The sequence below is a fragment of the Yarrowia lipolytica genome, chromosome 1B, assembly GCF_001761485.1.
Source record: "Yarrowia lipolytica chromosome 1B, complete sequence".
In the NCBI taxonomy this organism is placed as follows: Eukaryota; Fungi; Ascomycota; class Dipodascomycetes; order Dipodascales; genus Yarrowia; species Yarrowia lipolytica.
Window position 1 is genome coordinate 2909277 of NC_090771.1, and position 20253 is coordinate 2929529.

Sequence of the window (20253 nt, forward strand, 5' to 3'; positions counted from 1 at the left end):
ACTCATGGTTCTACAGATCATATCCTCACTAGTTATCATCATCTACAATTAAGATCTATGTTCATACATCTACCACCTTACTTCTCAGCACCACTCAGTCGAACAGCAGCACCGTACTTTTGCAGCTTGGTCAACAGAGCGTCTCCCTGCTTAATCAGAGCCTGGTACTGGGCGTTCTTGGAGTCGGGTCGGTTGCTCTCAATGATACCGTTGACCCGGTCAATCACACAGTTGAGCTTGTTCTGAGAAATAAACTTAGAGAGGTCGTTGTCCAGAAACTGGGACGACACTCCAAATGCATTGGCCATGCTCTTGAGAGACAGCGTTTTGTAAGACTCCAGAAGCTGTGCGTAGGCCTTTCGTCGCATCTCCCGCACGTAGAAGGCTCTGTGGGGTGCCAGGTACTTTGATGGTCGCAGAGACTGGGTCTCAAGCTGGGCCAGAGAGGTGAACAGCACAGAGTACTCAGCAGTGTACAGCGAGTTGGTGAGAGTGGCAATGGGACCAAGAGCAGGGGTGGTGGGCAGCAAAGACAGCACCTCGGGTGAGTCGATGATCTTTCGCTTCAGATCGACTCGATCCAGAGCCACAGCTCCAGCAATGATAGCATACTCCACAATCTCCTCGTAGGAGGCGATTTCAACAGAGGTGAAGGTAGACAAAGAGTCAATGAGACACGAGGAAGCCTCCTCGAACTTTCGGATTGACAGACAGTGCAGGCCCCAGTATGTCTTGTACTTGTTTCGTCGCTCCCAGTCTCCTCCTCGTTCGATAAGCACTTTAACGGCCTCCAGTTCTCGGCCCACAAAGGCGCAATCGAGGTAGAAGAAGCCCAGGCGCACAATGGTGAATAGGATGTCGATCTTGGCACCAGTAGAGGTGGTCTCTGCGGCCTTTCGCAGGGTCAGGATGGCGTTGAACCGGTCGCCAATCTCGGCGTAGTACTCTCCAAGCTTGACTCGGGCCTGCAGCAGCTCCAGTTCTCCGCCGTCGTCCTTCTCCACCTGGGCAATGGCTTCTCTCAGCTCGGCCACGCGTGCGTCATTGGCTGCCACCATCTTGTCGTACTTGGCTTTGGAGAAAGCAGGCACGGACTGAGCCAACGACTCGGACGGAGTGTTGGCAGGCACGATGATCTGTGTGATGGGCTGCGGCTTGCTATCCACAATCTTCTCCTCCACCTCCTCCACGGTCTTGCCATCGGCCACCTCGGCCTTGACCTCCTCCATATCAACGTCCTCGGAGGGGCTCTCTCCCTCGTGGCCAATCTGGCCCTGCTGGTCTTCGGGAACATCCACCACGACGCCTCCAGACGTTTCTGTGCTCTGGCTCTGGTCAAAGTTGTAAAGCGACTTGTAGACGCCAGCGAGGTTGCGATCAAAGATGGCCGTCATGAGGGCCTCCTTGGCCTCGGGATGAAGGTCCTTGAGCGACGGGTTTCGCAGCACAAACAGATGCTTGCTGAGCTCGTAGTCGGGGATGGCTTTTTTCTCTTCTGTCATTGCAATGTACCAGTGGTTGTAGTGTGTTGCGGGTTGAGAGGTTCGTGATACGTGCTGTGTGATGTGGTGGTTGATGTGGTGGTAAAGTTTGGGATCATTAGGTAATATGATGATGGTGGTGGGTGGCGTTGGGTGGCAACTAACGGAGGTGAATGGTGGTCATAATTGCAAGTAAAATCTGTTTGATAGACTCAATTGGCGGCATCAACTTCATTTTAAAGGAGGTTTTAAATTTATACAATTTTTATTCGAATTATTTTGAAAATTTCCCTCTCTGCTAAATCCATGGTTAAAGTGGTTCGTGCGATGGTGCGTGTGTTGATCTGGTAGTATTATTCAAGTGGGAGAAATAGGGCGCACTCAAACTTGTTCAACACTCTCAAGAAGATCAGAAGCAACACTGTACAAGGAAATGAAAAAGATGTCTTTGAAAAGAGACATACAGTCAGTAATATGAACAATTTCCCCTTATATACGCCCAATGACTAATCAATATGCTCCCTGAACTGACTTGTTTCCTGAATTGATTGAGGGCTGAGGTTAGCTACAGTATGTACGATCATTACCATAGTGCGAACAGCCCTGACGGCACAGTTGGCCCCATTATAACACCAGAAAAAGAGCAATTGCCCTGACACTCTCTCAGTTATCCCCACCTTTACATTCTCTTCAGTGGGGTAATAATAAGTATGTCAAACTTGATTTTGCGTGGTGCAATATGTAAGGGTGTAATGGTATGAGGGGTGGGTATGTAGACAAACTACTTGTAGAAGTACAATATGTACTGTACTTACATACTGGAAACTTGTATAGAAGGTGGGTCATTCCAATTGAGACGAAGACAACATATAGAAGACATTTGCACTATACACAGGCTTCTATCACACATATATCAGTCATTATACCGGTTATTATACTCTACGACTGTATAGCTGTTCAAGATAGGAGCATCCCATCCAGCCTCGTTCGAGACTCTTCTAGACTTCGAGACCTGCAACAAAAAAAGGTGTGGGGTGGGGGGATGACGGGTGGGGGGGGGGGAAGGACATCGGACCGTTCCATCATGGAATAATGTTAGCAGGGTGTAAAAATATCACAATTCCAGACCCTAAGAGTATCGTATCGTAATCGTGCCAGAGACTTACTGTAGTCTACCTCGGTTTTACCTTCTCTCCGTAGCTTGTACCTGCAGTGGAATCCACCTTAGTGAGGGTAGAGTGTAATGGAGGGGAGAGCATGGAGCAGAAACGGTTCGATGCTTCAAGTTCGAGTACAAGTGCACAGTGATGTTGCAACACAGTCACCACTGCCTGAGTCACTCTGGCTGCCTATCAGGATGTACTCTCACACATCTCACGTTCGGCTCACCTCTTCTTTGTCAAGGCATAAAGTTCTTAGACCATTGTGACTACGCAGTTTGCTCCGAAAAGATGCATGATCCCACCCACTTGCGCCTGGAACCGGTGGACGTGTGCTACCAGCAGGACGTGTATGGCACGCGATTTATTGTTGAGTACCAAAATAGTACTTGTAGAACGTATTCCAATTCACCTTTGGCTTCACCGTTGTTGTGACCCGAGCTACTGTACTTCCTGTACTTCCAATCTAGGCCTATTCGCCACTTATAGCAAGGCAATGGTATCAACGGTGCGTCGTAACTGCGGCAGTATGCGGAGAGCAGGCGTATCTATGACGTCGGTCGGCCCGTGGGCAGTGGGGAATCAGGTCATGTGTTTGTTTCTTTGCCATATTTTGCTTGTCCAATGAGCTGAGTCAGAAGTTCACTAAGCATCGATCTTTATGGAACACCACGGGTACTGTAGCTATGGTGACGTAATTGTTAGACTACGTAGCACACCAGACTACAAGTCCATACATCCAGACAGAGAGTGCTAAAAAGAAAATATGGGGCAGCATAGACATCGGAAACCATGGGCGATGATAGCTACCCACCACACCCAAACAGTCAGGGTACCGTACGTACCTGTAGTGTGTACTTAACCAGCTCGGGTCCAGTCTCGTGCCAAACCTCCGATCCACTCTTCCTGGTCATCTCACTTTATCTGGCAGTAACTCTGGTCCCCATACCTTGCTGTCAGACTCTCCGCATTTAACCTGCACAACCCTAATTCGGCCTCACACACTCTCCAAATACAGATAAAACACAAAGGTTTCGTTCACCCTATACTCCGAATCAACGCTACCTACTGCATTTCTCTACCGCAACAATGGTTCATCTTGGTCCCCGAAAACCCCCGTCCCGAAAGGTGAGTATGATTGCACATTAGGGGGATGAGCGATTAGCGACATGCAAAGACAACATGGCATAGCGGTATTACAGGGAGCTCCACAGATACACGGTTCTGGCGAAAACAGATACACGGCTCCGATGGTGCAAGGACGTGATAGTAAACAGACGTCCAAGTCGTCGCCTTGGAACATGACGAGTCATACCCTCACACAACCACCCTGTCACGTCCAGCACGCCGTCGGACATGACTTCCGTCTGTGTTGATTCACAGCCATTGTGAGGGATGTGATTGGTGCTGCGACATGGAAGGAAAGGTGACTGTCTACCGTTGCCACCGGTTTGGTTCTGTACACGTTCGGTGTCCAAGTAATAGCCACCTTGTCACATGCTGTTGCCTGCAGGATGTTGTCTTCGCTCGCCAGAAAAGGCAACTCGCAGCCATACTAACACAGGGCTCAATGGCAGACGTCCCGCGGGACCTGCTGGAGCAAATCTCCCAGCTTGAAACCATCTTCACCGTTTCGCCCGAAAAGCTGCGTCAAATCACCGACCACTTTGTGTCCGAGCTCGCTAAAGGCCTCACAAAGGAGGGTGGAGATATCCCCATGAACCCCACCTGGATTCTGGGATGGCCCACCGGAAAGGAGAGCGGCTGCTATCTGGCTCTCGACATGGGTGGCACCAACCTGCGAGTTGTCAAGGTGACTCTGGACGGCGACCGAGGCTTCGACGTCATGCAGTCCAAGTACCACATGCCCCCCAACATCAAGGTCGGCAAGCAAGAGGAGCTGTGGGAGTACATTGCCGAATGTCTGGGCAAGTTCTTGGCCGACAATTATCCTGAGGCTCTTGATGCCCATGAGCGAGGACGAGATGTCGACAGAACCGCTGCGCAGAGCTTCACTCGAGACAAGTCTCCTCCTCCCCACAACCAGCACATTTCGTGTTCTCCTGGCTTCGACATCCACAAGATTCCTCTCGGTTTCACCTTTTCATATCCCTGCTCTCAGCCCGCCGTCAACCGAGGTGTACTGCAGCGATGGACCAAGGGTTTCGACATTGAGGGAGTCGAGGGCGAGGACGTGGTCCCCATGCTGGAAGCTGCCCTCGAAAGAAAGAACATTCCTATTTCCATCACCGCCCTGATCAACGACACCACCGGAACTATGGTGGCCTCCAACTACCACGACCCCCAGATCAAGCTGGGTAACATCTTTGGTACTGGTGTCAACGCCGCCTACTACGAGAAGGTCAAGGACATTCCCAAGCTCAAGGGTCTCATCCCCGACAGCATTGATCCCGAGACCCCCATGGCCGTCAATTGCGAGTATGGAGCCTTCGACAATGAGCACAAGGTTCTCCCTAGAACCAAGTGGGACATCATCATCGATGAGGAGTCTCCCCGACCCGGTCAGCAGACCTTCGAGAAGATGAGTGCTGGCTACTACCTGGGAGAATTGCTTCGTCTGGTTCTTCTGGACCTGTACAAGGACGGGTTTGTGTTCGAGAACCAGGGCAAGAACGGTCAGGAGCTTGGAAACGGCAACATCAACAAGTCGTATTTCTTCGACACCTCTTTCCTGTCTCTGATTGAGGAGGATCCCTGGGAGAACTTGACTGATGTCGAGATTCTCTTCAAGGAGAAGCTTGGTATTAACACCACTGAGCCCGAGCGAAAGCTCATTCGTCGACTGGCCGAGCTCATTGGTACTCGATCCGCTCGAATCTCTGCCTGTGGTGTCGCTGCCATCTGTAAGAAGGCTGGCTACAAGGAGGCTCACGCTGGAGCTGACGGATCCGTGTTCAACAAGTACCCCGGATTCAAGGAGCGAGGCGCCCAGGCTCTCAACGAGATTTTTGAGTGGAACCTGCCCAACCCTAAGGACCACCCCATCAAAATCGTTCCCGCTGAGGATGGTAGCGGTGTTGGAGCTGCTCTGTGCGCTGCTCTCACCATCAAGCGAGTCAAGCAGGGTCTTCCCGTTGGTGTCAAGCCCGGTGTCAAGTACGATATTTAGATGACCAACAAAGATATAGATTTCGAGTGGCACGTGTAGTTACCGTTCTACAAGCACAGGATCAGGTGCTTAATGTTTGTAACTGTTGTATTTGTGTATTTGTAGAGTAAAGTCTCATGGCACATTTCTCCAGCTTAGCTCGCCTCTCAAAATAGGCTTCTATCTCGATATGCACGTCTAATGCTAGTTTGGAAGAATCAGTGAATTTTAACAGTAGCATCAACAGCGACCATGAGCAGCACCAAAGTGTGAGTATGAGGACGACTGCGAGTTTCCACAGTTACGCGACTAACCACAGACTTGTTTTTGGCGATATTTCGTCGGATCCTAAGACCGCCATTGCCAAGGCCAACACCATCAACGGTGGTAAGAATGGTCCCTTCCGCGCCTTCATTGTGGTGGGCAAGGTGTTCACCAAGAACAACTTTGAAGAGGTGAATGGCGCATTACAGGACGGATCTGTATCTGTCGATCTTCCTATGTTCTTTACGGACGGTGAGGGTCTTCCTGAAGACTCTGCAACTAATCAGACTGATGTTGTGGACATTGCACCTAATGTGACTTTCCTCAACCAGTGGGGTCGACTGATGACCGACGATTTCATTATCCAGAATGCCACCAGCGGCAGTAACGACAGGAAGACTGCACCAACCGATATTCTCATCACCGATAAGTGGCCCTCGAATCTGCCTCGGCTATCTAAGGTTGGATTTGCCGTACCTCAAACGGCTGAGCGAGCCACCAATAACGACAAGACTATCGATGCAACATCAAAGGACGCGTCTCCTCTTTACCACTTTTCAGGGTCCGAATCTTTCTGGGAACGAGAGCCGTTTGCGAACGAAGCAGGTAAACATACTCGTTTCATTGGTCTGGCACCATTTGGAGGTAAACAGAGATGGCACTATGCCTTCACTTTAAAGAAGGACGACACATCGACGCCTGTTAACGCCACAGAGTGCCCCTATCTTAAGGAAGACAAGGTAGAAGAGGAGCCATTGAAACGAGCCAACGAGGATGATGGCGATCCAATGGCCAAGAAACCCAGAATTGCGCCCTCAGATTGCTTTCTGTGTCTCTCCAACCCCAACTTGGCTGCTCATCTGGTGGTGTCTATTGGACAGGAATCTTACATGGCCATGGCCAAGGGCCCCCTATTACCAGGCCACGTGATGCTTATCCCAATCAAACACAATCCTGACTTTTGCACAGAATCAAGACCCTCCACTAACCCCCGTCACAGACATCCCGTTCGGTTTGTTTCACCTAAACTGGCCCTGGAGCTGAGAAAGTACCAGATTGCTCTCAAGCAAATGCATCCTGGAGGAGTGGTATTCTATGAAATCGCAAAGGCCAAGGGTGTCCACGTTCACCAACAGGCCGTTCCTATTCCCCAAGAGAAGATTAATAATGTGGAGAATCTTCGAGAGTTCTTCATCAAGGAGGCCAAAGAGTGCGGGTTCAGAATGGAAAATAATGGAGAGCTTAGAGACGACCAAACTAACTATTTCCGCATCGAGTTCCCCAACAGTGACCCTATTGTCATTAAGCTGAATCGTCAGAACCCCAAATTCGACGTGACCTGGCCCAGAAAGTTGCTCGCTCAGTGGTTTTTTGGTAACAAGGAGCGAGGGGACTGGAGAAACTGCTCTCAGACGGAAGCTGAAGAGACTGAGGCGGCGGATAAGATCAAGGGCGACTTTGAAACCTTTGATTTCACTCGATAGAATCAAACTAATGGCATTTGTATTATATAACGTAACAATAAAGCATGAGTCAACAGTGGAGATATAGGACTAAAACGTAATCAAATAAAGAATAAGGGTAAAAACAAATGTCTTTGACTCCCCTCACATTTGTCCCTATTCCCCTCGGATTTATTAAAGGCACTCAGAACCATTTTTCCCCTCAGAATAACTTTTTTGCCGCTCACGTGATGTGTTATGGGTCTAGCCATGGAATTTTTTTCAATTTTTTTAAGTTCGGTCGTGTGGTGTAATGGTTATCACGTCCCGCTCACACCGGGGAGGCTCGGAGTTCGATCCTCCGCATGATCACTTTTTTCTTTTTTTCTTCTTCCTCTGACGCGGAAATGCTTTTGCTTTTGCGATGTGCTTCTAATTGACAACATTATCTACAAGCTGGCATTACAAAACACTATATACTTCTACACCCATTCACTCATAATTAATGCATTCAGAGACATGATCTCATTATATCCTAATGTTCCCAATCCGCAGTTTCCCTATTAATACCATTCCACCACAACTTCCACTTTTCTTCCCCCAAACTCCTTTCGAAGACGCTTCATTCGCTTTCCAAGACCGTTGATTCGGTTTCTCACACTGGGGGCAGCCAGGTTAGGATGTGACTTGCTGGCTCTGATGGTTAGCTCAAAGCCAAAGGAAGGAATTGGTGATGAGTTGGACTCGTTAGTTGCGGCAGATTCCCACACGTCCGACACGGTGATCTCGAAGGGGTATCCCTTAATGTTCCCACCGGGGTAGACTCCACAAACCACATGCATGATAGCTCCACAGAAACAGGCCCACCAGCAGAGATCCTTGGGCTGCACAATGTCTACCAGGGAGTTGTAGAAAGTCTTGTCAGCCAAATCACCACCCCATCGATGACAGAGAGAGAGTCCCAGAAGGGCTCTTATCTCATGGCTGAGACCGTGAGCGCCAGAAATGACGCCCGAAGATGCAACCTGCAGAGCAATGAAGGGTTGCACCTCCTTGGGGTACGAGGAGTGGACAAAAATGGTGTTACAGAGCGCTCCAACCAGTCGCTGAGTAATGAGCTGAGGAGCAGCAGGAGGAATGCAGCCTGTGAGAACCTTGGCGTAAGAGGGGGCCAACAGACCAGCATAAGGAGAAGTAGCGACTATGACGGGGTCCAGGTTTCGAATGGACTCAGTCATCTTGGCAAAGAGGACGCCCTCACGAATACCACCCTGGGAAAAGAGAATCTTTCTGATCCGGGGGAATGCAGCCACCGCAGCCGAAATGAAAAGCGACACAGCCGGAATCTGGGAGGCTCGTCGAGAGGAGATTCGGAAGTTCTTCTTCTTTCGGGCAAAGATTTTCTGCAAATCTGCAGGCTGTGGCGGCGGCGAGGAAGCCGGGGTGTGAGTGTTTGAGGCGCTGGCAGAGTTCTGGGCAGAAGTAGCCAGTGAAGGGGGCTCAGATTGTTCGTACAGCTCCATAACCTCCGACTTAAGGCTCTGGGAAAGCTCACGGATGGCGTGACCGGTGGTAGAGAAGCCATTGATGACAGGGAGAGGGTATTGGCCCGATTGGGACAGTAGGAGGTGCCCCAGACCTCGGAAACCTCCTCCCGAAACGTACAGCTTGTATCCTCCAGTCTGTTTGGCATATTTATGCATGGATTGAAGCAAAGGAGAGCTGTCGTCCTGTGTGATATGGTCTACGGCGTGCTTAAGAGCAGCCTCCATTTCATTGTACAGGTCGGTAGGATCTTCTCTATTAACCATGAGACGTCGGGTGATGGCGGCAGCGCCATATGGAAGTTTGACGGGATCTCTGCACAGGGAGAACTTTCCGTTCTCACATACCATCCACGAGATCACGGCCGAGCCGCCTCCGAGATCCATGTAGAGTCCGTTGACGTGGAAGAATGCCGATGCGACTCCGTAGGCTTCGTAGAGTGCCTCGTCTCTGAGAGACATGATCTGGACGTCCCAGCCGACAGTTTCCTTGACCATGGCCCGGAACTCTTCTCCATTGGGCGCCTCCGCCACGGCTTCGGTAGCTAGCACGTCAATGTAATCTTCTCCTACTCCAAAGTCTGCACAGGTGTTTTTGAACCGGAGCATGGACTGACAGACGTCCACAACCACGTGCTTGGGGATAGATCTGGAGGTGTGGCCTGGAGCGGGCGCCGGTGGCCCTGTATTTGTGTTGACGGAGCTTTGGCCGTCGTTTTCATCCTCTTCTGTTTCTGTGGGAGGTGGAGAGTCGTCAAAAAGATTGATGGGGGCGCGATCGAGATAGAGACAGGGGATGATGCGGGCGTGGTTGGGGCTGACGGACGAGATGCTGAACCGGATACCGTTGGAGCCAATGTCCACTATTGCTCGGAGACTTGATTTCATGGTTGACAATAACACTTATCACTCTGAGTTTAGCAATGCATGTCAAGTGGGAGTGAGGTCTCTATGCGGGGACTTTTGGTGGTTAGTTTATTAAGGGTAAGGTAAAGTGGGACAAGACGGCAGAACAGACGTGCGAGACACTCTCTCTCCGATGTGGCGGTTTGGTTTAAGACATCGAGTCGGGTCATGCGATATTAAACGAGGCAAGTATGTGTATGTGGTGGGTCGAATCCGAGCCGAGTCGATGTGCAAAATATTATCCAGTTCGATAATCTCTTACTCCGAAATATCTAGCTTGCCCCTCGCTCTACAAAGTAGTCGAACGGTGGGGTAAGTTAAATACTGTACTGCTGAGTAGGCGGGTCCCATTATCCGAGCTACAGCATGGGAGTACGAGTAGCTAATTACGTCAGATGTACAAGCGGGTGGTGGGAGACTTGGAATGAAACTATGCTAAGATTCCAAATTTGGCTAGAGCGTGTGTTTTGCGCAGTTCTAGTAGCCGCCTGGTGCCCCGCTGTCAAGAGCTGATTGCGTTGAACCACAATGTAGCTGTAGGGCGTCAGAACACGTCCATAACTGGGATTTATGATCGTCACGGTACATTTGTACGAGTACAGGTATACATTTTAGGACATGAATTGCTGCGTTTTAGCCTTTGGTTAGATTTTCTTGACGCCGATGATGCTGGAGGTACTGCACCAATATATTGTTCACGTGACCCGACTTCGATGGCAGGACGTGAAGCAGAACGAGCCGTTGTCTAGAGTGCAAGTTGTTACATGCAGCCGCTGCCTGTGTCTACAGCATGCACTTTCGTCAGTTCTCAATTATCGGAATTTCAGTCCACCCCCTAACCTTCACTTCACACCTAATTATTAGCCCAATCTGACACCTGGCGCTTAGTAAGTAAGATCGCGAGTGTGACGACGCACAGTACTGTAACGTAATTCTGAAGCTACAGTAAAGCACCGCACAACAACACGGATCCACGATCTTCCCACTCGTGACCTGAAACCACACAACCAGCAGATAATGACCGTGTATGCACTCTACATTCTCAACAAAGCCGGCGGTCTCATTTTCCAGCGAGATTACGGCACAGAGCTCGCCAAACTGTCGTCAAACGACTATCTTGTGCTGGCCGGTACGTTCCATGGAGTGCACGCCATCTCTGCCAAACTGTCGCCGATTGAAGGGTCATCAGGCATCCAGACAATGGAGACGGAAAAATACGCGCTCACGTGTTTCCAGACGGTCACTGGCATCAAATTTTTACTCATCACAGACCTGCGACAGCAGTTTGTCGACTCGGTGCTCAAACGGGTCTACCAGCTGTTTGCGGACTACGTCATGAAATCGCCATTCTACCAGCTAGACATGCCAATCCGATGTACCCTTTTCGACCTGCATCTCAACAAGTACCTCGAGTCGGTGAGCTAGGGGAGACGTACAAAAAACTGCATAGAGCCAGGGATGTGATGGTCGTTCCTAGCCCTTTTGTATAACCACGATTCACCATCGTCTGCATATAGAATAATGAACTTATGAAAGGACCCGAAAAGCCTAGCTGCTGTCAATACTTTTATAAACAGTGCGAACTACAACTGAGTGATACTTCAAGCGTCAGTATCATGGGGGTCGCGTCGTCACAGACACCAACATTTACAACAAAAAGACTCCATGACAAGGCAGTTTATTTGAAATGAGACTTTTGGGCGTAGCGAGTCTCTCGATATATACTGTAGCTTATACTGAACATACAGAAGCCACATTCCAAGCTACAGTAAACACGACAAATAAACAGCCTCAAATGTACTCATTTCACACTCATATATTAACTTGTTGTTCCCCTAGGGAACGGCTCGTATTCACCGAGACTGGGTTCACGCACATCCAGCCGCCACATAAACAAACCGGCAGCCAGCCAGTTGTGGATGTCGCCAAACATATCAGACATTGCTAATGGTAAAATGAACACGAGGGAACATGCCACGAGGGCGATTAGTAGTGGGATTGTCTTCTCGGCGTTGGGGCCGAAAGTTACGAACCCGCTTCGACGTGAGTTGTCGAACGCGGAGATATGCCGTCACAATGTTAAATCCGTCTCGCAGCAGGATGAGCAGGACGCCGCCCAGAATGTTGCGTCGGACACGTGTTGTGAACACGTTTCGTACCAGAGGAATGCCGGACAGAAGTCCTCCCATGGCTCCACAGTACAGAGGGAACAACAGCGCGTTGCCCACCCGGGTGATGAGGGAGTATTGGCCCAGGATCCACGAAATATCGGGATCCGAGCTGTTTGTAGGCTGGGGAGCCTGCTGTTGCTGCTGGTTGTTACCAATCGCACCAACGGCCTGTTCCAGGATTCGGTTGAACAGGCCCAGCTGTCCAAAGTTGTTGTCTTCTTCAGCGGCTGCGTTCTCTCGCTCATCCCGATACTCCTCCAGCCGCAGCATTAGCTCGTCGATCGTGACGTCATTTTCGAGAGTCAGTTCATCGAAGAAGCCCTCAAGGAATCCCATGACCTGCTCTGCGTCCACAAACCCGTGCTCGTCACGTGCGCGATTCACCAGCGTTTGCATCACAGCATCATACGCAGCGTCGTCTCCATTTGTTCGCAGACGCATCAGCTCTCGGCCAATGTCCTGCAGGCCGGGTGCAAGGCCTGGAGCCTCGTTGTTGCCCCGAGGGAAGGCCCCAGGCACATTGTTCTGCTCTACCTGGGCCTGAAGAGCAGCAGCCTCCTCTTCCAGCAGAAGTGTGGCGTCCTCTCCCTCGACAGGAACACCATTTGTGTGCTCCTGGAACAGCTGAGGGCGAGCCTGGACTGCAAAGTGTCGCAGAGCTCGATATACCGTCACGCTGTAGATCTTGTCGTAAATGACCTTCATGAGCGGCAGCCACGTGAAGATGTGGTAATCATCAAAGTATCTGTGAGGGGGCACGGAAGCCAGACGGGCCAGAGGTAGAATGCCGCCCAGCATGTGTGTTCCAAACCGAGATCCAACCAGAACCACAGGGATGAGAGGAATCAACATGGTCTGATTGAGGGTGGGAGGGAGAATCTCGATGGCTGTGGGTGTGATTCTGATTCGAAGAAGTTCTGTGGCCATATCTGGCGTGCAGAAGCTTCGAATAGCCAGGGCACCGAGTCCATAGAGTGTGGAATGGACGAAATAGGTGGCTGCAGCTCCTGTGGTGGCAAATACCGTGTACATGAGAGCATGCCCCATTCCTTGCTCCACCTTTTGTCGCACATAGAGAAGCCATGGAGTTTCGTCTTCGATGACAATATCGGCCTTGCACTGAGGACAAGGCACAATGATTCTGTGGTTGTGGCGACTAGAGTCCGATTCGGCCACCTTTTCAGGATGGCTCTGGACCACCTCCTGGACCCAGTCCAGTAGGCACAGCTCGTGGGCCGTGAGCGAACATTGGCAGGGGTGTCTCCACTTGTATCCCTGGTCCGAGGGAGGCGGGTCTTCCTCAGTGCCCAGACAGATCCAGCATCTCTGAGTGTTTCCCATGATGCTGAGTTTGCTGTTGGGGTGTGTGGTGAGTTAGTTGTGGTTAGTTTGTGCGGGTTCACGTGATGTGGGGATGGTGTGACTGACTTTTGTGAGATGGTGAGGCAATAATGTGGTGGGTTTACAAAGTGACCCGAAAGTGTGACAATATTGTCACTAGCCAGCTCTGGATCTTGCGGGGTAAGTTTAAAGATATCACGTGGTGATGTCTGTGTAGATTACTATGCAGGTCAGACGAGGGGCACTTTGATGGAGCTGAGGCAATAGTACAATACGATAGACTGTACCACAACTTGTATTACGATATTATTATTATAGCAGAGCCCACAGTAATACAACCGCCGGACTACTTAACATCATCGCAGACGAATATTTTATCTACCCGATTTATTTAATACGTATACGAGGATTGCGGTCTAAACTGACAGCTGTCATTGTACCCACAATGTCAACCAGCCACTATATCGTTACTTGCTGCTTTTTATCATGCTCAGTTGATTACCAACTCCAGTGTCTGGGTCCTTGTCTGCTCTTTTCTTTTGTCTGTTGTTTCTGTATTAGGCCTCAACAGCACCCTGCTGTATTTTTTGATTATTACGGTCTATATAATTTTTCAGCAACCATGCAGGGCTCTTGGACTTGCTATGAGTATGAGTATTGAACGTACGAGTACATACTGTACGTACGAGTACATCCCGGTATGTACGACGTACGAATGGACAGCTCTGTCAGTCACAAATCACCAGACAGCCGGATAATAGTTCCATGCCCGAGATCGACACGCAATCCACCTTTATTTAGGAGCTCAGGTGTGAAGCCAACGTCGAGACCTTCAAAGTGAATGAGCCAATTCCCTCAAGTAATATATACAATACAAACCTAAGTAACCGCGATTGGATTGGGCGAAACAAGAAAGGAGCGGTCACCGAAATAAGCGGCATATGCTTGAGTGCGTTCCGCCCTGACAACGTTTTGACGTTGCACCTAAGACTCCTAACCTGAACGAAGGGTTGTAGAGCACCATCACCATGCTGTACTTGTAGAGGCACGGAAAAACCTGTTCTTAAACTCATCCAATTGAAGTTAATGTGTCATCAACGGAACACATGTGTGTGGCATGGTGATTGTAAGCAGCCAGGCTGAAAACTGCTAATGCACACCAAAGGCAGCTAGCTGCCAGTGTCCTGGACTAAATATGCAGACGACTGTCCCCCATCCACTCTTAAAAGCGACAAAAAATAGTCATGATCAGTCACTGTACATGGCTCCTCTTTTTCTGCCACATCAAATCTGCCACATTGGGTTTCATAATACAACCTTGTCTGGGTTGAAGAGGGGTGTGTATACAAGTACGAGTACAACTACTTGTATCCACTATAAGTGCCTGAGATAGTCATGAAAACGCACAAAAGTGAATCAGATCGAGACACTACGCCTTTAGAGTCCCTTGGACATCTTATTGCGTCCATTTTCCTCCCCGCAACCCCCCAATACTACCCTACATTAAAGTTGATCCGTAAGCATGCGGCTATCGAAAACGCTCTCGAATTCGGTGTGTAGAATATTTCAAACTCTCGTCTTCTCGAGACTCAGTCACCACCAGAACCATGCCACCCAAAGTCGTTATTACCGATCCCACGCCCCTAAAGGCCTCCGAAGGCGCAAAGTCCGCCGCCAAGCTGCGATCCAAGTCCAAGGAGGCTGCCCAGCTCCCCAAGCCCAACCTGGGCGACGCCTGGGCCCCCACTTCCTGGCAGTCCAAGCCCATCACTCAGGACGTTGTCTACGACGACTACACCGGAGTGGAGGCCGCACTGGAGAAGCTGGAGTCCCTGCCTCCTCTGGTTTCGCCCTTTGAGATTGAGAAGCTGCGAACCAAGCTCGCCCACGCTGCTAACGGCAAGGCCTTTGTTCTCCAGGGAGGAGACTGTGCCGAGCTGTTTGATTACTGCACACAGGACCGAATTGAGTCCAAGCTCAAAGTTCTGATGCAAATGTCGCTGGTACTGCTGTGGGGAACTGGACTTCCCGTGGTTCGAATCGGCCGAATTGCCGGCCAGTACGCCAAGCCCCGATCCAAGCTCACCGAGGAGGTGGACGGCAAGACTATCAACTCTTTCCGAGGAGACAACATCAACGGCTTTGATGTGTCGGACCGAAAGCCCGATCCGGCCCGTCTGGTGTCCTCCTACTTCCACTCGGCAGCCACTCTCAACTACATTCGATGTGTGCTTGCGTCTGGCTTTGCCGATCTGCGAAAGGTGGACTGGTCGCTGGAACACGTCCAGAACCCTGAGACCAAGGAACGATACCAGAAGACTCTGGACGCCATCACCGAGGGTCTGCAGTTCATGCACACCATTGGAGCCGACACTGCCCAAGATATGCAGACCATTGACTTCTTCACTTCCCACGAGGCTCTACTTCTGGAGTACGAGCAGTCTCTGACCCGAGAGGCCAATGGGCACCATTACAACACCTCCGCACACTTCATTTGGATCGGAGATCGAACCAGACAGCTCGACGGAGCCCACGTGGAGTTCTTCCGAGGAGTGCGAAACCCCATTGGAATCAAGGTCGGACCCACAATGAAAGCCGACGAGCTGGTGCGACTACTGGACATTGTGGACGCCAACCACGAGGACGGACGAGTCACCCTTATCACTCGATACGGTGCCTCCAAGGTGAAGGAGCTGCTTCCTGCCCATATCAAGGCTGTTCAGTCATCTGGACATAAGGTTGTATGGATGTCTGATCCTTGCCACGGCAATACCCAGACTTCTACCGTCACCAAGCTCAAGACCCGTCACGTGGACGACATTGTTGAGGAGCTGCGACAGGCTTTGGAGATCCACCGGGAGTGTGGTAGCAAGCTCAACGGCGCCCATCTCGAGCTCACCGGAGACGCTGTAACCGAGTGCATTGGAGGTTCTGCTGGTCTGTGCGACGAGGATCTCGTTGTGAGATACGACACTGTGTGCGACCCTCGACTGTCTTTGTCTCAGTCTCTGGATGTGTCCTTCCTTATTGCAGACAGCATGAGAGCCCAGAAGTAGTCTTTTCTACCGAGTCTAGCAACAAGTACTAGGTGTGAGTGACACGACATATAATTCTGCTCACCCGTTTACATTCTACTGAGTCCGGTCTATGGCCAGAAACCTATCTGATGAGTGATGATTTTGACTATTTGGAAACAACATGATCTACAAGCTACAGTGCAGTACTCGTACTCGTACATACCGTCGCTGCCGGATCCACTTTATGTCTCAACCACCATCGACAATACATGTATATAGCTAGTTTTTGCAAGTCTAAGAGCACGAGTGTATGTATGTACATACCTATATACAGTAGCTACCGTAGAAAGGGGCAAACTTGTACCAAAAGGGGACCTGTGCAGTATTTTACACTCATTACTGTTGCAACAACCCCACAAATTACTCTTTCCTTTGGGGTCGAAAAAATATCTCAGGCGCTAGCTAGAGCTCCCTCTTTTGGACCGTCTTTTTGAGCTCTGACAGCCAAAAAAACAGCCGATCAAGGTTCGGGTGCTTGAGATATGCACCATTTACGGCCACTCCAAAATACATTATTATCTACTACCAGCCCGACCACTAAACTAGACGATATCACGGTGGTGCGACCAAGGCAGCAATTTTTTTTTCTGTTTCTACTAACACCACTATCCTTTATTTATTCATTCTCGCCATTCGACTCGTCATATTTGTCCACACTCACCCTACAGTGTAACACGACATATCCCAAACAATCAAACACACACTACAGCTACCCACGACCTTATCCACACACCACCCCTGCAGCATAGACTAACAAGATCGCTCAAATCTACAAGTACAAGTAGAACTCTTTTGAAAGGGCCTGTGACACCAAAAACAACCCACCCACTCACATTCACACCACACTCTCAGAATGCTGTCTCTATCAGAACACATTTACTCTGCCGGCTTCCTCAGGGGAGAACTCTCTGATGTCAAGATTGTGGCGTTCCAGAAGGAGTACAACCTACACAAACTCATCCTCGACCGCTCGCCATACTTCCACTCGCTGTTCTCGGCTAAATGGGACACAGAAGGGCGACCTGTTCATCATCTAGATTTCTCCATCGATCACAACATCACAGAGCAGGCATTTGACCAATGTCTTCAGCGGCTATATGGAGGAGCGGAGGACCCGTCGGAGATTCTGGGGTTCCCGGAGCGAGTGTCTGCAGCATTCGAGCTGTTCGCCACAGCCAACTTCCTCAATCTGACCGACCTAGTTGACTTCTGTCTGTTGTTGATCATAAACTCGCTGACGAAATTCACAGTGGCCGAGACCCTGTGTTTTGCATTGGAGAACCACTACCCTCAAAGTGATACAATCATCGACTCCTGCAAATCCTTCCTGTGCGCTGAGGGCTCAGAGATGTCCTACCTCCAATGGTCTCGTATCCCCATTCCCATTGTGGTGGAGGTGGTGTCCTCAGACGGCTTCTTCATCCAGTCAGAGTGGGAGAGATGCATGTGGGTAGTAGGCTTTCTCACCGAAGAAGACTACCTCAGTGATTTCAACAATAACGAGAGTCCCATCGAACCCGAAGTTGAGGAGGACTCAGACTCATCGTCCAACTTCGACATTGGTCTCGAAAAGCTCTCATTGAATGCAGAAATCAACCTCAGCACGCCTACAGGCTCATACACCGAACTGAATCGTCTTGGGACCGAGCCAATTGGTAGTCCTGAGCAAGTCAAGAAGGCCTCCTCTTCTACTGCCTCGGCCCAGACCGAGGAGGATGAATGTGACATCGAGACCCAGTCCACCTCATCGCTGGACTCAGAAATTGCATCTCAGCTCCACGAACTCACAAAGGCCATCCACTACTGTCACCTGTCTCTAGCTCAACTTCAGCATCTAGAGAAGATCAAGGACAAGCGTGGAAAGCTGCTTTTTGACAAGAGCGTGCTTCAAGAAGGTCTCTGGCAGCAAATGAAGCTGAAACAGCTGGTTCTGAGCACTGGAGATGACCGTCTGGACGTGTGTATGTCCACCAAGCAGCTGATGGCTATGGGTGCCGAGAATGAAGACGACGCCGAGTTGTTCTATCCCGTTCCTTCGCACGATAAGAGTGTCGCTGGTCGACGATCTAACGATGCCATCACAGCCAAAGACTACTATACGGGTAGATGTGATCCTGAAGCGCCTCTAGAGACTTCTGATCCCGATGCTCAGGTGACCTTCTCCCCTTTCCCCCCCTTTAGATTCTCTGTCAAGTTCGACGACATTAGTCAGCTCAAGGGAGAGAGTAAACTGTATACGGATAATGCAGTTTGGTACGCAGGTACATGGTGGAGTGTGTATCTGCAGAAGATCAACAAGAAGAGTCCCCAGCTGGGTGTCTATTTGCATCGAGAGGCTCGAACCCAACGGGATCTGGCCACAGGGGCCAACTCGTCCTACACGCTACTTTCGGGAAAGAGCACTGCCAAGTCAACCGTTGGTTTGGATGACACGACCACCATGGAGCTCAAGACTGAGCCTCGGCTGGTGAGTTTCCCTGCCACTGAGCAGCCTGCTGATTACAACGACGACCGGCCTCAGATCATGAGTTATTTTGAGATCTACACCCCATCCAAGCGGGGTAAGAACCTCACCTGTTTCTCGTCTTCTCCGTCCGCCTTTTCCTGTGCTCAGAGCTGGGGCTGGAGATCGTCTTCGCTTTATCACTACGCTGAGGAGAACGCCAAGCAGCATACTCGGGCCAGTCTCAAGTTCATGGTAGTGATCGGTGTCGTTTAGGACTACTACATGATGGTAGTCCAGTAATAATTTAACACATATTCAATAATACCAGCAGGTAATTATCGTAATAATGTATTCACGAGAGTCACCATGGTTGATTTCATGAAGGTGGGCTGGACTGAGCTATGGGCTAGGGATTGCCTCTTGCATATTTCAGATCTGGGGTTTCAGTAGATCGCAACTTTAATGGCTGGTTTTGAAAAAAGAACCCCGTACAATACTCGTAGAAAGACAGGGCCAGTGAGCACTAAAACAGGGTAGTCTACAAGTAAAATTAAAGGCCGACCCAAGCGGCAAGACGGGGCTATGCATTGTATCCGAGCTTTTTGTTTCTCTTCCTTTTTGGCTGCCGCGCGGCATGCAATGTCTTTCAAAGATCAACGTCTCTGCACCGCACCACACGTGCTTTCTTGCAAAACAGAACCCACTATCTGTACGTAAGGAAACAGGAAAACAGGGTGCGAAAAAGCAACGCAGGGAGTGTGGGAGCTGTCAGAAATAACACTAACTAACATTACAAAAGTCAAAAAAAGCTGAAACAGGCCCAGTTCTCAGGTTTGAGTGGGTTGGAAGATCGGTCCGTGTAACGTTGTCTTTTGAGAGGAGGCCTGAGACAGTCTGAGCACAGGCCCGTGGGATCCTGCGGGTACGGTTTAGAGATCCATTGTCAATGCTCCGTGTGCATACTCCGTTACAGGGGAGAATACAGCCTGTAAGCGCGGAATGAGACACAGTCACAAATGGCGGCCCGTGTGGAGTGGTGGTGTCTCCATCTGCCAGTTGGCTGCTTCCTGTTTGGCTGTAATGTATCCGAACTTTGTTGCGAAGCTTGGGGTGGAGCTATAACGCTGTTATAGGAGCTTTCGGGGCTTTTCCGAGAGGGGAAGTGGCCATGGCGATGACTAAGAGGGTGCGATGGGGTGCTACAGTTGTTTTTAAACCGATACTTGTTTGCTATCGTATTATCTCAGGGACACGAGTGCTGCTCCGTCAGATCACCAATAAAGGTAGATCCCGGCGAGATCGCTTAAGGTAC

The 20253-nt window shown here is 50.2% G+C and overlaps 8 protein-coding genes and 1 non-coding gene across 9 annotated transcripts; 6 read left to right on the forward strand and 3 right to left on the reverse strand.

Annotated features, from left to right (window-relative positions):
- Window positions 1-77: 77 nt before the first annotated feature.
- Window positions 78-1502, reverse strand: YALI1_B29108g (uncharacterized protein; the record flags this gene model as incomplete). Its single annotated transcript, XM_501215.3, has 1 exon — window positions 78-1502. One exon carries the CDS (start codon window positions 1500-1502, stop codon window positions 78-80), a length of 1425 nt encoding a protein of 474 aa, XP_501215.3.
- Window positions 1503-4055: 2553 nt separating this feature from the next.
- Window positions 4056-5771, forward strand: YALI1_B29133g (uncharacterized protein; the record flags this gene model as incomplete). The annotated part of the gene is made up of 1 exon (XM_068282144.1): window positions 4056-5771. One exon carries the CDS (start codon window positions 4056-4058, stop codon window positions 5769-5771), a length of 1716 nt encoding a protein of 571 aa, XP_068138245.1.
- Window positions 5772-6025: 254 nt separating this feature from the next.
- Window positions 6026-7498, forward strand: YALI1_B29153g (uncharacterized protein; the record flags this gene model as incomplete). The annotated part of the gene is made up of 1 exon (XM_066094190.2): window positions 6026-7498. One exon carries the CDS (start codon window positions 6026-6028, stop codon window positions 7496-7498), a length of 1473 nt encoding a protein of 490 aa, XP_065950262.2.
- A 257-nt stretch (window positions 7499-7755) lies between these two features.
- YALI1_B29170r lies at window positions 7756-7828 on the forward strand. Its single transcript has one exon. It is a non-coding gene; the product is annotated as a tRNA-Val (tRNA).
- Window positions 7829-8019: 191 nt separating this feature from the next.
- On the reverse strand, window positions 8020-9888 carry YALI1_B29191g (uncharacterized protein; the record flags this gene model as incomplete). The annotated part of the gene is made up of 1 exon (XM_501218.3): window positions 8020-9888. The coding sequence occupies one exon, from the start codon at window positions 9886-9888 to the stop codon at window positions 8020-8022; it is 1869 nt and encodes a 622-aa protein (XP_501218.3).
- A 1035-nt stretch (window positions 9889-10923) lies between these two features.
- YALI1_B29202g (uncharacterized protein) lies at window positions 10924-11331 on the forward strand (the record flags this gene model as incomplete). Its single annotated transcript, XM_501219.3, has 1 exon — window positions 10924-11331. The coding sequence occupies one exon, from the start codon at window positions 10924-10926 to the stop codon at window positions 11329-11331; it is 408 nt and encodes a 135-aa protein (XP_501219.1).
- Window positions 11332-11840: 509 nt separating this feature from the next.
- Window positions 11841-13418, reverse strand: YALI1_B29227g (uncharacterized protein; the record flags this gene model as incomplete). Its single annotated transcript, XM_501220.3, has 1 exon — window positions 11841-13418. The coding sequence occupies one exon, from the start codon at window positions 13416-13418 to the stop codon at window positions 11841-11843; it is 1578 nt and encodes a 525-aa protein (XP_501220.1).
- Window positions 13419-15025: 1607 nt separating this feature from the next.
- YALI1_B29243g (uncharacterized protein) lies at window positions 15026-16474 on the forward strand (the record flags this gene model as incomplete). The annotated part of the gene is made up of 1 exon (XM_501221.3): window positions 15026-16474. One exon carries the CDS (start codon window positions 15026-15028, stop codon window positions 16472-16474), a length of 1449 nt encoding a protein of 482 aa, XP_501221.1.
- Window positions 16475-17348: 874 nt separating this feature from the next.
- On the forward strand, window positions 17349-19214 carry YALI1_B29266g (uncharacterized protein; the record flags this gene model as incomplete). The annotated part of the gene is made up of 1 exon (XM_501222.3): window positions 17349-19214. One exon carries the CDS (start codon window positions 17349-17351, stop codon window positions 19212-19214), a length of 1866 nt encoding a protein of 621 aa, XP_501222.1.
- Window positions 19215-20253: the final 1039 nt, after the last annotated feature.